The following is a 15,399-nucleotide window of genomic DNA, read 5'->3' as shown; positions in this document are numbered from 1 at the left end:
GGCGCAGTGAAGTCACCTCCCTCCGTCCTCAGCCGAGGACGCACAGCGCTACAGGAGAAACATGTTCATTAAGTCCAACTGAGGATTTCGCAACTTTAAGTCTGCTGACGCTCAAAGGACAAACATTTCCCACAGGTAAACCCACCTGGCTCTTTTTCCCTTCTGCTCGATCTCCTGTAATTGCCTTTTTTGTTAACTTCTTATTAGTTTTGACTAGTTTTTCTGTGGTTTCTCCAAGTGCTTATCATTTGTCTGTCCCGCTGTTAGAATCTCCTCCCCTGGCTTTGCTGTCCACTGGTTTCCAAGTCGGACCGGTTGTAGTAAAGTTTGAGTGAACAAAGGAGTCATGAAGAAAAGTGTACCTTGCACCGTGTTACAGTCAACTCTGGTTTATTACCATGTATGCAGCGTTTACCCTAAGAAATGTTTGCATACATGGAACTTTCAGATGGGGTCCATATGATTTTCACTCTGATTTTTTAATATATGGCCATGCCCTTCAGCTTTAGTAATGAGGGTTTACTGTGAGTTTAGTTTTGTACAATCAGAGCGGCTCCGGTAAACAGGCTGTGCTGTGTGCGTTTTGGAGTCAAATGAATGAATCTCTTCCTTGGCTTAGGGCAGGGGTGTCAAACTCAAATACACAGTGGGCCAAAATTCAAAACTGGAACAAAGTCGCGGGCTAATGTTAATATTTATTGAAATATATTTATTCCTCCAGATTTAAGAATGAATCTTTCCTTATGGACTCAAACACGTTTTGCTGAAAAACTGAATATGGATCAAGCAAAGCTTAATACTAAACAATATATATATTAGCTGTGTAATACCAGTAGGCCAGCTCTAATAGTAATTTGGTATGGCTTCACGGGCCATATGTAATTGTTTGACACCTATGGCTCAGGGGGAGAGAAAAAACTCAGTCAGTCTAGAGATTTCATCACAACAAATTTGTAGAAGATGATATTAATGAGTTGTGCTTTTTTATAGCTGGTGACTAAGACTGCATAGATGCAACATGAGACAAAAGGTTTAAAGAGTCCATCGTATTGACATGGATAATGAAAAGTTCTGCTTTTAACGTCTTGGTTTTCTCATTTCACAGACCTGCCTTTTAAAATGGCCGAACAGAACACCTGTCATTACAATGAGACGATGAAGTTCTTTTACAACCAGAGCGGAGGTGATGACAAATGGGACACCACTCAGCTCATCCTGGTCCAGGTTGTGGGCTCCATCTTCTGCTGTTTCATCCTGGTCTCCAATGTCATGGTCATAGCTGCTGTCATTACCAATAAAAGGTTTCATTATCCTTTCTACTATCTCCTTTCCAACCTGGCTGCCTCGGACTTCCTCGCAGGGATAGCGTACGTGTACCTCATGTTCAACACGGGCGAGGTGTCACGGCAACTTACTGTCACTGGTTACTTCATCCGCCAAGGTCTTCTAGACATCAGTCTCTCAGCTTCACTGGCAAACCTGCTAGTCATAGCTCTGGAGCGCTACATATCTGTTATGAGCTGGAAAGTTCATAGCAACCTGACGAAGAGGAGGGTGACGCTGCTTATTGTGCTGGTGTGGGCCATTTCCATCTTCATGGGGGCTGTGCCCAGTCTGGGCTGGAACTGTATCTGCAACCTGAACACGTGCTCCAAGCTCGCTCCCATCTTCAGCAGGAGCTACTTGATCTTCTGGTCTGTCTCCAACCTGGTGGTGTTCCTTATCATGGTGTCCATCTACCTGAGAATCTACGCCTACGTTAAAAAGAAGACGGCGATGCTCATGCCACACACCTCCGGCTCCATCAACCGCAAGAGGACACCCATGAAGCTCATGAAGACGGTCTTGGTTGTGCTTGGTAGGTGCTACTCATAAAGTAGTTCCCTGAGGAGTATCGCTGATCAGCGGATCATAAAAACACTATTGTGCTTTTTAAAGTTGTCACAAACTTTAGAAACAATTTGGAGTCTCTGCTGAAGATACTTGATTATAATCTAGATGTTCCTGACAAGATGGAAAAGCAAGTTATAAAAGGGGCAAAAAAAATATTAGCTGCGTTCGCCCAAACAACAGCCATTCAGTGCCCTCACGTCTGAGAAGCTGTAGCCTCAGAGTAATAAGAAATACCTCTTGTTTTTTAACCGCTGGCACATAAACTCATGATTTAGTGGTACAACGCTTGTCATAATACCTTCTCCCCTTCTCAGTTGACTCATCTTAGACGAGGGCCTCGGATATCATTACTTGGCTCCCTTTGTTGGCGTTTTGCAAGAGGATACCTTTCAATAGAGGCTCAGTAATAAAATCAGACCAGTGCTTTCTATTGTAAACGGTACAATAGGAGTGTACAAGGATATTCTACTGCAGTGCAACTACAGACCATTGGAAGTTACACTGTTTTAAGTACAGTGCTGTGAAAAAGTCTTGAGCCACCCCCCACGTCTGTACATTTGGCTTAGAAAATGGGCGGCAATTCATTGAAACGTGTGCAAACGTGCACAGAGATTTAGAATACGAGTCAAAAACAGTTAATTATTTGGTATGACCACCTTTATTCTTCAGCACAGCCTGAACTCTCTTAGACAAGCTCTCTTGTCATTCCTTTAAATGGTCTTCAGGAATAGTTCACCAGACTTTGAAGGTCATTTGAAGCTATTTTGTTTGAGGCTCTGGGGCGGCCATTGTGTGCTGTTCTATGCTTGTATGCTTTTACTGCATTGGCAGCATGTTTTAGATAACAAGTACGTCACTGCCAATTTGATATTTTCCAGATGGTTGAATGGTTGATCAAAATCTGAAAGTGTTTTGACATCTTGACAAGATTCCCAACACCATTGACTGACAGGCAGCCTTAAACCATGGCAGAGCCTCCACCGTGTTTTACAGATGGCTGTAGACACTCGCTGCTGCACCTCTCTCCCGACCTCCTCCTCCACACCACATCCTTTCCCCCCAGCTAACAGCTCTTAGTAAATCACCTTTGTGGTCCAAACATACCATTTTATGTCCGTCAAACTGCGTTATCATTGTTATTTTACACAGATTCAGTTCAGGAATAAACTGTTTTTGTGACAGGCTGTTGGCAACAAAGTGCCTAAAGATACAATTTAAAATAGCTTCTTTATGCATAGCAGAAAACTTAGCAGACACAACAATCGTTTATCCCTTGAGTTAGCTGCCTCAGTGTTAGTTGGCTTAATAAACAAAACATTCCTTTGAAAATGGTCAGGTATGAGGACTGGAATGAACTGATTGAAAAAGCAGCCAATGTCCAAAGACAAACTAAAAGAGAACTCGAAGCATTTGCACAGAACTGTATAACACAGTCTATGTATAGTAAGTCACCAAAGCTAGGAATGCAGGCTGGACTGATGCATCTCTGATAGCGCTGCAGGTCAGACGAGTTCCTCAGCGTTCAGTGTGATTGCTTTTTGTTTTGTGTGCTCTTCAGATAAAAGAGAAGGTTGAAGCGTCACACCACAGTGTGATCTTTCTCAGCTCACACGGGCAGATATCTCAGTGCTGAATGTAGTGTAGAAGATGTTTGTCTGTTTAGACACTTTATTGCAGACGGCTGTGTAATTATCTCTTCCTGCAAGGACACTGCTTCACAGCCTGTGTGGCGTACCATCCACCACACCGCACTGGTTTTCAGTGAACGTCCCCTCCTCCCTACCCAAAAAAGGGAAAAAAGAAAAAGAACCTATACTCGGGGACTTCGGCGATTGCTTTCAGATGCACTTCTCCATGGCTTGAAGTGTAATCACACAAGTGTAGGTTCGTCCCTTCAGTATGTTAATTTATCTGTTGATTTCCTTCTTCCTCTTAACCTATCTCAGCTTTCATAGGGCGAGATATGGTATAAATCTCCTGTCTATCACAGGGCTAAAGCCCTCCACCGCTGCTCACAGTAGCAATAAGCTTCAACAGTTAACACAGAAACTTACTTACTTAAAACTGTAGCTGGAGAGTATGTAACACAATTATTTTAATGATTATGCTTTATGGGAAAAAGTCAATGAAGCTCTTATGGAAGAAACAATTGGACTATCAAAACCTGTAGGGCATGGAGTCAGGTCCAAGGTAAAGGGAAAACTGCTTGTGCAGACAAAAACGGCAGCAGGGCAAACCAGTTCAGAAATGCGTACGAAGCACACATGCTTTGTTAAAAGCAGTAAAATAACTGATTGCAGAAAGACTGGAAATGCTATGGCCTTTGTCACACCAAAGAATGAATATGCTAATGCATAAACTGTCCTTTAGAAGTAAAAGGAAACAACAGCTGTCCCTGTTTTCTCTCAGTGTTCGGCCTGTAACAGGTTCGAAGATTGTTTTTAGGGTGTTTTGTTTTTTTGCTCATAATCTTTCCGACTTCATACAATAAATTCACTCAAATTTAAAACAAGTAAGCGTCAGGAATCACTCTTCTTCTTTTTTCATAATTGCGCTTCATGGCACTAGTTTGTCAGCATGCAGTTGTTGTAGTTTAAGCATCCATCTGTTTAAATGTAGCACATCCCAGTGTGTTGGGGCCTGCTTTTGAAGTGAAGCATCGTAATACTCCCGGCAGATTTGTTTTCATTCTTTAAGCGTAACCACAAATCGACAAATGAATAGCAAAAGGAGCAGATGTTCAAAACATGGGCTTCTAAAGCCTTTTTATTTGTAAGAGATTTAAGAGGAAAAAAGTTTGAGCTTGTAGAATACCTCAAAATCTGCACGGTGATGGAATCTCAGTTACAGTTTGGTTCACGTTACTTTGGACATCAAAGATGATGAAAACAAATTCAGGCGGAAGAAGGCTGCATATAAATAACTCGTTTTTGAGTTTTAGAATAAAAGCTGAGCTCAACCCTTCTCCCACACCCCTCTGTCTGACAAAAGAAATGGTGAGCTGTAAAAAAACCCCAAACAAAAAACATGTTTTTCTCCTGCTGTTGACATAAAGCTCAGAGATGCTCTAGTAGAGCAGACAGGTTGATGCTTGTTGGTTTGTTTTATTTCCAGAAAAGCTTTAGTTGCTTTGCTTTGTGCCCAAACATGTTTGAAGTAGATGGCTGCTTCAGTGCCTCCATGACCCACCTCATTATCTGCTACACACAGTTAAGTACTGAGCACAATAATGGCATTGTGTTTCCAACCTGCGTCTACTTGTTTCTCGACTAGAATAGGTTGAATTTAAGCAACGTGGTTCTTTTACATTCTGTGCTTTAACTTCAGGAGTGAAGTTTGTTAACACATAATTCCATTTGTGTAAAATATAACTTCTGCACAATTCCTGATCTCCACATGTGCACAGCAATCGGACACCGGGTGGAAGTTTGAATGTTTATACAGAGCATCCAAAAATCTACAGGCTGTGGTTATGTTTACCGTCTGCTGAAAACCTCTGGTTAATGTAGGTCCGATCGTGACGTAAGGTCGGGCAGAAGCAAATAAATAAATGAAATATGTACAAGTGGCCCCCTCAGCCCAGCAGCATTTATTATGCCAAGAAGATGCTAATGGAAAAATGCAGACTGGCTTCATTTTGGAGTAATAAACCGTAACTATCACCCGACCCCTGCATCATCTCTGGCCACACAACCTCAGCAACCATCTTTTTTCATTTTCCTGCTTCCTCTGCTCACCTCAGTCTGTTTGCTAAGCCTTTACATTGATTGTCACGAACTGGCCCAAGTGAAATGCAGCATCCTGCAAACAAAAAAAAAAAACACGAGAGGAATTAATAAGAGTAACCAAACTAAAAGTTTAACATAGTGTGAAAAGAAGATGGAGCACACCGGTGACCTCAGTAACATAAAAATGCCTGCAAGTCTGCAGAAGAGAGAAGTGAATGTTCGCAGCATGTATTGTAAAGAAAAACCACCAGAAAGGAAAGATTAGAGATGACCAAAAACAAACACAGCTCTAAAGAGGCGTGTGGACAGATGAATCGGAGCTCGGCTGTACCGGTTCCTCTGAAAGAAGTGAACTGTTGAGGTCTTGTTCTGAGTCGAAGCATCGGAAAAGGTGTGTCAAACATGGCGGAGGCAGTGAGATGACGTAAGCATGCACACCCTCCAGAGGCAGTGAGTTCATTGATGATGTGCCAGAAGACAGAAGCAGCCAGATAAGCTCTGAAGTGTGCAAAGCTACACTTTCTGCTCTTTCAGCTGAATACACCAAAGCAGTGAAAATGACCCTTTTTTAAAAAGATAACGAAATGAAACGATCTGCAGTGGGAGAGTCAGTCACACCAGGTTAACCTGATTTATCACTTGCTGATGATAAAGTAGTATGATAAGGCAAAACAAAGAAGACTGTTTGCTGTTTGTTTTTGCCTTTTCAAACTGTTCATGACGAAGGTTTTAAAATATGGAAACAAAAGGACGTAATTCCTCAATCTTTAATGCAGTTTTTGTTGTTCGTTTGCTAGGATCAAAGCTGAAAGTCGCCTCTTTAGAACAATTTTCATCAATATTTTAGTTCATACAATAAATGTCCAAAATGTCTTGTCATATAATAAGACATTTATTATTTAAGTTTCATCTGCAAAATGTTGAAGATGCGACTTTTCAGACTGCCATTGTGCAAAAATTATACACATTTTTGAAAGGAAAGGTACAGTAGATGATGACGCAGTTTGCTTCTTTCTCTTCAGGGGCCTTTGTGATCTGCTGGACTCCTGGCTTGGTGGTTCTGCTGATGGATGGCCTTAACTGTGAGAATTGTCACGTCATGAAGTTAAAGCGCTGGCTCCTGCTCCTGGCTGTACTCAACTCTGTCATGAATCCCTGCATCTACTCTTACAAGGATGAGGAAATGTGGGCAACTTTTAAGAACCTCATGCGCTGCATTGGCAACGGCACTCGTCGGCAGAGGTCAACAAATGCCAACTCCAAGCCACTGAGCTCTGGGCACGACACGGGCAACAGCCAGCCTCCCTCAGAAGAGATGAAGAATGATGAGGGTTTACTCAAGAACTGAAAACTTTTTCTTTTTTTTCTTTTTTTTTTGAGAACATCTGTCCAGATCTGAACGATCTTTATGAAAAGAGACTGGAGCCGACTTGAAAGAGAAGCTGCACATGTCTCCAGTTGGTCTCAGTGGGTTGTGTTTGTCCTCAGATTAAAAGCAGTCTCCTGAAGAGACATTTCACCCCAACTCCTCCACTGCTGGAGTTGGTTCGATGGAGATAGGGATCTTCATGCACTGCTGTTTCCCCTAATGAATGCAAACGAGCTGTTCTGTCAGGGTTTGATCATGTTTGGACACATACCTCCCATTCTTCCATAATGGGAATCATCCTGTGTTTTTTTTATCATATCCTCTGGGTTGCGTAAGCACGGGTGACACTGCACTCGAATGGCTGATTAAAACAAGTCGGCGTGGCGTGCACGGCTGTTCATTTCTCCTTTAAGCCTGTGAGGGAGTAAACCATATGAAGTGTGACATCAATATGATTTTCTGTATATCTGCTTGATTCTTCCACTAAGTTCACTTCCTGGTTAGCTTTTAAGGAATGCTGTAGTGGAAGAACTAGTCAAGAAGAGTGACATTTCGTTCCAAGTCGGGCACTGTAAAGCTGCGGCTTCGCTTGGGCAGGACGCGGTTTTATGTTTATTTTATGCTTTCAATAGATCTAGCAAAGCATTCTTGAAACTATACTGTGCAGAAAATATGTACTTGGTGTGAGAATTTCAGTCACTTCTTGTTGAGTAGTTTGGCCTCTGGTGGACAGTCTGTCTCCTTTTTTCAGTTCACCTGTGCAAAACTATGACCTGCAGCAAATCACGCAGACAGACTTGTTGTGTAACTTTTCTTTATTCAAACATCCGCTTCAGCTTGCTGAGTGGCTGATGCTGCTCTGATGAAACAGCTGGTCACCAGTAAAAGGGCTGTAAAATGATGTTGCAACACACTGGATTCCAGCTGGAGGTTTGGCATACAGTAGGCCCTCAGGACCTGAAGACGATACGACTGAATAGACTGTACCTCCCTTTGCGAACACAAGCGCTGCAGGCTGATTAGGAAAACTTCCTGGTCAAATCTAAACCACTGACTGGGCTCAAATGACTTTTCTTTGGTTGTAAAGTATTTATGCCATGTATGTTGTAAAGGACGTCATTAAAATTGTAAATTGAGAGACAAGTTAGTGGAGCCGTTTACACCTTCTGTGGTTTGTTTGTTAGGCTGAGATGACCTGTGTTCCTGTGTAGTTTTGGACTTTTAAAGCCATAAAACTTTAATGTCTTTTTAAATATCTAAGGACATTCTTTTTTTTAAATAAGCAAATATAAGAATGTGTACAATATTTCTTTTATGACATGATATAGAAACCTTAAGTTAATTCCAGAAGAATATGTAAAATATATACATTTTTATATCCTTCAGTATTTCCTGTATTTTCAGCCATAACAGCAGACTCGTGGAAATATTAGTTGATTGGTTGGTCAGTTTTTTGTTGTTTTTTTGCTTTATCTTCATCTCCAGAGGACTAATGGTGGAAAATAGCCCCCCCCACCACCCCCCCCCCACCCCCACCCCGCCGCATTGTCATCATTACACTGACTTTGGTGGTTTTAAGTCTCTTAACAACCATCAGTTTGTCATAAAGTTTTGCTGCAGACTTTTCAGCTTGACTCTGGACTGTAGTCTTGTTAAATGTTGCACACACCACCCATTTGGCACCCACACCAGTCAAAACAAGCCATGCAATGCCTGAAAATCCAGTTCGACTGAAGCTAAGTGTCTATAGATTTTAACTCTGATGATCAATGCTAAGTGATGACTGATTATAATACTATAAACCTTTGCAGAATTGATTGCACCAAGAAGAAGCACTAAAAGGACCGTCTGTAATGAAGTACTGCAGCTTGAGAGCACTTTGGGATGATTTAGGCTATTTAATGGGCCTCAAGCACTAAACGCTTCCAGTCAATTATATTATTGGGCAACGAGTCTGATAAAAATAAGTAAACCCTGTGTGGATCGCACTGTAAAACTTGGACAATATGCGTCACTGCAATCCCCCCTGGCTTCTGCTCCGCGGCTGCTGAGTGAGCCCTCATCTGGGACTCTCCTCAGCTCTTTCCGGGACAGTGGCGCGGCTGCCCCTCTGTTGGTCTTCCTTGGTCTCTTGTGTTCTGGGGGCCTCTGGATGTCTGGAGTTTTGATCTCCTCCACACCTGCTTCATGCCCTGGAGGACGGGGCTGTGGCCCCCCCACACCCTCTAGCAGATCATTACATGAAGGAACCTTTTAAAAACAAGCGCGTCCATGCTCACAGGTGTACACACGGGTGATCACACCCACAAACTACACCCTTTTTGGCTCCTACCTCAAAGCACACTGTGTTCTGTTGATCTTATGTGCTGCACAATAATGTTTAACATTTAGTATTTACTGTCATATTCCCATATATCATTGTGATGTTGTTTATTCTATTACTCTTGTTCTCTTCTGCTTGCTTTCTTTTTTCTTTCTCAGCAGGTGATCCAGGTGATTGATATATGCATTTTTTTTTCTCTGCCCGTTCTGTTGGTTTTTGTTTTTTTCCCTTCTCCCCCGTCCCTCTTCTCAGCTGTTTCTCTTTCCCTCTTTCTTTCTCCCCTTCTTTCCCCCAGTCAAGTCTGTCCCGTATTCAGCAAGTGAAAATAAAATAAACAATAAAAGGTGAATCAAATGGACCATTACGGCAAGGCTGGGATGGTCAATTTGGTAAAGTAAATCCGTTGGGCATCTTTCTTTGCCTTTAGACAATAATTCTGATGCAAAAGAGCCAAACGGGACAGGCAAAAAAAAAAAAAATTGGACAATATGAATTAAGTATAGATTTAGGCAGTTAATAATAATCATTAAATGCAGGTATAAGAGCGAACTATTCAAACCCACTCTCTAGATTTCGGTCCATATAGATGTAAATTCCTTTCTTTCCAAAGTAAACACTCGATACTGCGTATCATAGACGTAGTTCTTGTTCTCCCCAAAAGCCCTGTTTATGTGTCAGGTCTCCCTCTAATTTACAACAATCAACATGCTTGAAACGAAAGCCTATTGTTTACTCTTAGCAACCACAAACCCACAGCCATTTTTATTTTTCCACAAGCCGGATGTACTGTTTTACTGCATTAACATCCTTTCAAGCTTTAAAACCTCACACGGCGGTCTGAATGTATTGCCCTGTGCAGAAGCAGAACAGGTACATGTATAGCCTGGTTGTAAATGACATCCAGTTTCGTTTCAGTTGTTGAGATATGGGTTGACTCGGGTCATGTGGTTTGCATGTACATGATGCTGCATGGCAGCGCACATTGTATGACCAAAGCAGAGGCCTCTGCAGATCTGTAATTCCTGCTGATTGGCACGCTGGTTCAACCTTCTGAAAAACCTGAACTGTTAACTGCGTTGTGTGGCCGTCTTTTTCTACAGCTGTGCTGTAATTATGCCTTCTTGAAAAGCCAATTAAATTTCACATATGTTCAGAAATGCCGTCCTTTGGTTTATTCTAAATGTTAGGGCAAACAGATGTAGGCACAGATGGGAAATGTTGCGTAAATCATCCCTTTTGCTCTAAAAATAAGGACTCATATCGCATATGAAGGCCAGCTTCAAAATTAAATCAGATTACAGACTTATTCAGCATAAATCAGCAAAAGATAAAAATAAAAAGTTTGTCATGTATTCACTTTATATGGTTCTCACATCCAGAGAACCTCAACATACTTTATTAAATACATCTGTCTGACTGCAAGTAAGTGCAAATTACATCGTATGGCAGCAACTCAGTGCATCTACACTTGTAGGAAGAAAGGTGACTTTGGAAGTGGCCGAGTTGTTGGTGCCAAACATCTGATATTTTAGAAACTGTTGATCTTCTGGGATTCTCCCGACACAACCATCTTTGAAACTGGCCCGTTACCTGAGAGAAAATCCCTCGTTGATGCCAGCGGTCACAGGAGCATAGCCAGGCTGCTTTAGCTGATAGGAACGCAACAGTAACTCAAATAACCACAAAGGTATGCAGAAGAGTGAAGTCTGAATGCGCAGCATGTTGAACTTTGAAGCAGATGAGCTGCAGCAGCAAAAGACAATGCCCGTGTCACTTTTGTCATCTACGAACAGGAAACTGAGGCTATGGTTCAGAAAACTGGAAAAATGCTCCCACGAGGCTCAATTTCTGCTGCAACATTTGGTTGATGAATGAAACAAAACAAAACATGAAAGCATGGATCCATCTCGCCTTGTATCAACGGTTCAGGCTACTGCTGGTGATGTAATGATTTTTTTTAGCACACTTGGTCCCTTTGGTACCAACTGAGCATCATTTAAAGGCCACAGCCTGCCTGAGGTTATTTAAGACTCTATTTCAAATAGAGATGGGCCGATCCGATATTACGTATCGGTCCGATACTGACCTAAATTACTGGATCGGATATCGGAGAAAAATAAAAAATGTAATCCGATCCATTAAATATCACGAAAGCACCTCACAAAACTTGCAACACACCGTAACTCACCTCAGAACGTTAGCACGTGGAGCAGTATGCATCACGTGATAGAGCGGCTGTGGCATGCGGGACCTGTCGGTGGTCTGGATAGCATGTGGAGCTTCGCTAGCAACCTGGCATTTCATCTCCGACAAAGTTATCCCCGAGAGAAGTAAAGCAAGTGTGTAAGTCCATCTCTGAATGTAAAGCATTCCTGCGTTAAGCTTAACAAGCGATATATGGAGCGACTGCCTCTTCTTGCTGCTACTTCAATCATGAAACTGCTTAACGATCAGCTGATCGGCTTTTCTGTCGGGAGTCCATCTCTCTTGTTTGTTTTTGGCCCACTTTGCACCAGAAAGAGGAAACCAGCGGCTGAACAACAGCAGCACGTTTAAGCTTGATCAGCTGTTGTTAGAATTTATTTAATATTACTTTCTACACCAGGATCTTTTTCTACGTAGCTGACGCTGGTAACTGTGCAGGGGCGGATCTAGCAAAGTTTAGCCAGGGGGGCCGATAGGGCGTTAACTGGGAAAAGGGGGCACAAAGACATACTTTTCTTTCTTATTCTCATTTAAAATGTCTAGCTTTTAATAAATAATTATCTGACACCCAAAGTTTTAATTTGATGCAAAATGAATAGAAGTCCATTACTGTATATAGTAACTATTAAGTCTAATATATACCCTAGTAAGCTATAGTACTTTTTCCTTTGGGAAGGTACCATCTGTGCAGTCTGCAATTTTGTTGAAGAAAGATGTTGAATCTATTTAATATTTCTTGAAAAATAATTGATTTCTGTGCATTTTTTTTCACACTGCATCAAATTAAGGTCGATTACGTCGATTAAGCATCATGAGGTGGAGTGTGAGGGGTGGTTCCCCATTTTTTATTTATTTATTTTTGTTGCTGGGAGTTGGAACCCTATTAGTTAGGTTGCTTAATATTTACGCTAAGTACTCTTTAAAATACCAGAATAGGGAGGATGGTGTAGGTTTACAGTTTTTTACAGACGCTAGGACACATTTCTCAATACTTAGGTCACGTTTGCAAAACTCCTCACACAGTGAGCACAACAGAAGTCTATGTGGGCTAAACTGAGGACCAGTTATCATTGTTTTGGCACAAAATGCATTCAATGACTACATCTCTCAAATTTCATGAATTATCTTCTCACTCAGACACAACAACTGCCAAAAATCTTTGTACGTACAGGACATTTTGCATGTGCTTACATACTGTTTTCAAAACTGTTAAACTTATGGCCAAAACAATAACACAATGCAAAACTTGAAAAGACCGCAAAATCCAACAGCAATATTTTATTGAAACATATTTTAAATCTAAAGATGCAGTTTAACCAGCCACAGCTGATTCTCATTGTAGATGAACATCTACACAGGTGTTACTCCTTCAATTTTTCAACTCCTTCAATTCTGGCAGCCAGGAGATTCTTTCCTAGGTGTGTTGCCCTAGATGACATAAGATGTGATGTGGCCAAATGGAGAAGACCGAGTAGATTAGCATTACTATTGTATGTGTATCAGTGGATGGTGTGTATACAAATTCTTGTATTTTGGGATTACTTAGTGCAAAAAAATAAAAATACAGAAACAAATATTAACGAATTCTGCATGATGTCTGATTCATTCCAGTAACATATATTGAAATTATAAACAGAGATGTGTCCTTGTTTTACACAAGGAAACACTGTGTAATGCTACATGTTGTTAGTGTTTTTTAGGTCATTGTTTTGTGGGTGACAAAGTGTGTTTGTCGGCTGTCAACCTTTGCTAGTGTTCTGGAAGAATGAGTTTATTTGAGACCTGAATGAAGTGTTTTGGTAGTTGTAGTGCATTTTGAATGTGAAATGAACTGCTTTGCCAAGCTGACGGTCAGTTAGGAGGATTGTGTGAAGAGTTTTGCAAAAGTGACCTAAGTATTGAGAAATGTGTCCTAGCGTCTGTAAAAAACTGTAAGTTTATTAGATTGATCAGTATTGCTGAACTATGAAATATTTTTTTTTGCATACAGGTATAACAGAATAGCTTTAGTGTAGTTGTTGTTTTAAACTTGAGTATGAACTTATACAAAATGCAGCAAGATATTTAAAAAACAGTTTTGTTGATTAAAAAACACTATATCGGATTCATATCGGTATCGGCAGATATCCAAATTTATGATATCGGTATCGGTATCGGACATAAAAAAGTGGTATCGTGCCATCTCTAATTTCAAACACAAAGGACAAACTAACCAAGTATGGCAACTTAGTTTGCAATGTTCAGGTTTTTGTGTAATGCTGAGGAACCCAATTATTTTGCTGTCCCCTCAAAAGGTGTAGAGATTTTTATTATAATGTGTTAGCAGAGTGCTTTTGTTGATGCCCACTGCTGATCTTTTCCTTTTATTTTTGGCTTAAGTTAAAGATGTGTCTTAAATGAATGAACATTTCCACTTTACACACATGTGGCTGTCGTGTCTGCTGGGATCTGGACAACACAGTGCTGAACAAACCAAATGACCTATGAACGTTTGACCACCTCCAGCTCTCTGTCTTGCACTCTGTCTCTTGCTGTTTTCCAAAGTTTATGACAGGTTTGGAAAGGAAGGAGGAATTTCAGTGTCTTTGGAGAAACTAGGGCCTCTATAAATCATATCTGTTTGTGAAATGTGCAAATATTGGATATAGTATCCCCGCCTTCAAGCATATTTACACTGTTTGAATGCAAATGCAAACCCATGTGTTGTCACAAGTCAGGCCTCACATTACCCACGAGTAGCAGCAACTATTGGGGAAGAGTTCAGTGTCATGCACACAGTTACAGCTTCAGACTCCTACGAATACAACGTCACAAACAGGATTTTCGAGCTCAGGTGAAGATCTGCCGTGCCCAAAACACACACATACGTATGCAAACACATGCTTGGCATTACACTGAATCAGTGATTGTTACTTTAAGAGCTGCTGCTGGGAAAGACAAAAATGAAAGCGCCTGTGTTAATTACACATTTGTGTAGCTGGACACAAATACTAGAAAAATCTCACAGCGTCTATATAAAAGGTGACTATTCAGAGAAAGCTCTACAACAAGCAATAACAACATCACATGTGAGGAGTTTCAGCTCTGTTTGGTTTTGTGGAGCTTCTGCATTTGAAAAACCGACACAGACTGTCGTGTTGACCGCGCGCTAACTTTCACTTCTAGTAATGCGTCCGAGCATCTGTCATGAACGTGAGCCTGTCACACAGGAGTAACGCTAATGGCACAAACTGCTCGAGTATCAGGGGCCACAACAATATGTGACGCACATCATAATGACAATGCTGAGCTGTTTCATTACCTGTTTAATTAACTGTTAATGTATTTCATATATTTATATTACTGACAGAAACACACACACACACACACACACACACACACACACACACACACACACACACACACACACACACACACACACACACACACACAGAGAGAGATATTTGCATTGTTAACGTCCTTTATAACCAAGAGAAATAATACAGAAACATCATCTTCTTCACTCTGACTTCCTCAGGATTCATCTGAAAATATTTGGTACTTAATGCTCGTGTGGTGCTTCTCTTTACTTTCTAATGACTGAACGGCTGTGAACGGCTTAAACTGCAAGATTGGAAGCATTGTAGTGATAAAGCACATAATTCTCTTTGACTCTGTCTCAGCTGGCACACCCAGAATATGCTTCGTGTAAAAACCTTTTAAATTCCTTTTCAAAGCATCATAACTTCATCTAATGTCGCAGCTCTGGTGGAAGATACTTATGAATGAATCCACATGTCTGCAGACTTGAACAACTAGTGTAGAGGAGTGAAAGCACATTTTGTTGGAGCACTTCTGCAAACTGTCTGTTGAAAACAAAAAACCCCCAAGGAGGACTGTGT

At 41.1% G+C, this 15,399-nt stretch overlaps 1 protein-coding gene across 1 annotated transcript; it reads left to right on the top strand.

The window, feature by feature from the left end:
• lpar3 (lysophosphatidic acid receptor 3) lies at positions 1-8,618 on the top strand. The gene is made up of 3 exons (XM_080882506.1): positions 1-135; positions 1,106-1,858; positions 6,644-8,618. Exons 2-3 carry the CDS (start codon positions 1,120-1,122, stop codon positions 6,967-6,969), a joined length of 1,065 nt encoding a protein of 354 aa, XP_080738632.1. The 5' UTR covers positions 1-135; positions 1,106-1,119; the 3' UTR covers positions 6,970-8,618.
• Positions 8,619-15,399: the final 6,781 nt, after the last annotated feature.

The sequence above is a fragment of the Rhamphochromis sp. 'chilingali' genome, assembly GCF_963969265.1.
Source record: "Rhamphochromis sp. 'chilingali' genome assembly, chromosome: 5".
In the NCBI taxonomy this organism is placed as follows: Eukaryota; Metazoa; Chordata; class Actinopteri; order Cichliformes; family Cichlidae; genus Rhamphochromis; species Rhamphochromis sp. 'chilingali'.
Note: the sequence above shows the minus strand (reverse complement) of the source record. Positions and strands in the feature narration are given on the sequence as shown.

Excerpts from the sequence above, each read along its gene's own strand:
- lpar3 (XM_080882506.1), top strand. The coding sequence starts at position 1,120 with ATGGCCGAACAGAACACCTGTCATTACAATGAGACGATGAAGTTCTTT. Across the intron at positions 1,859-6,643 it reads GACGGTCTTGGTTGTGCTTG|GGGCCTTTGTGATCTGCTGG; the intron begins GTAGGTGCTACT and ends CTTTCTCTTCAG.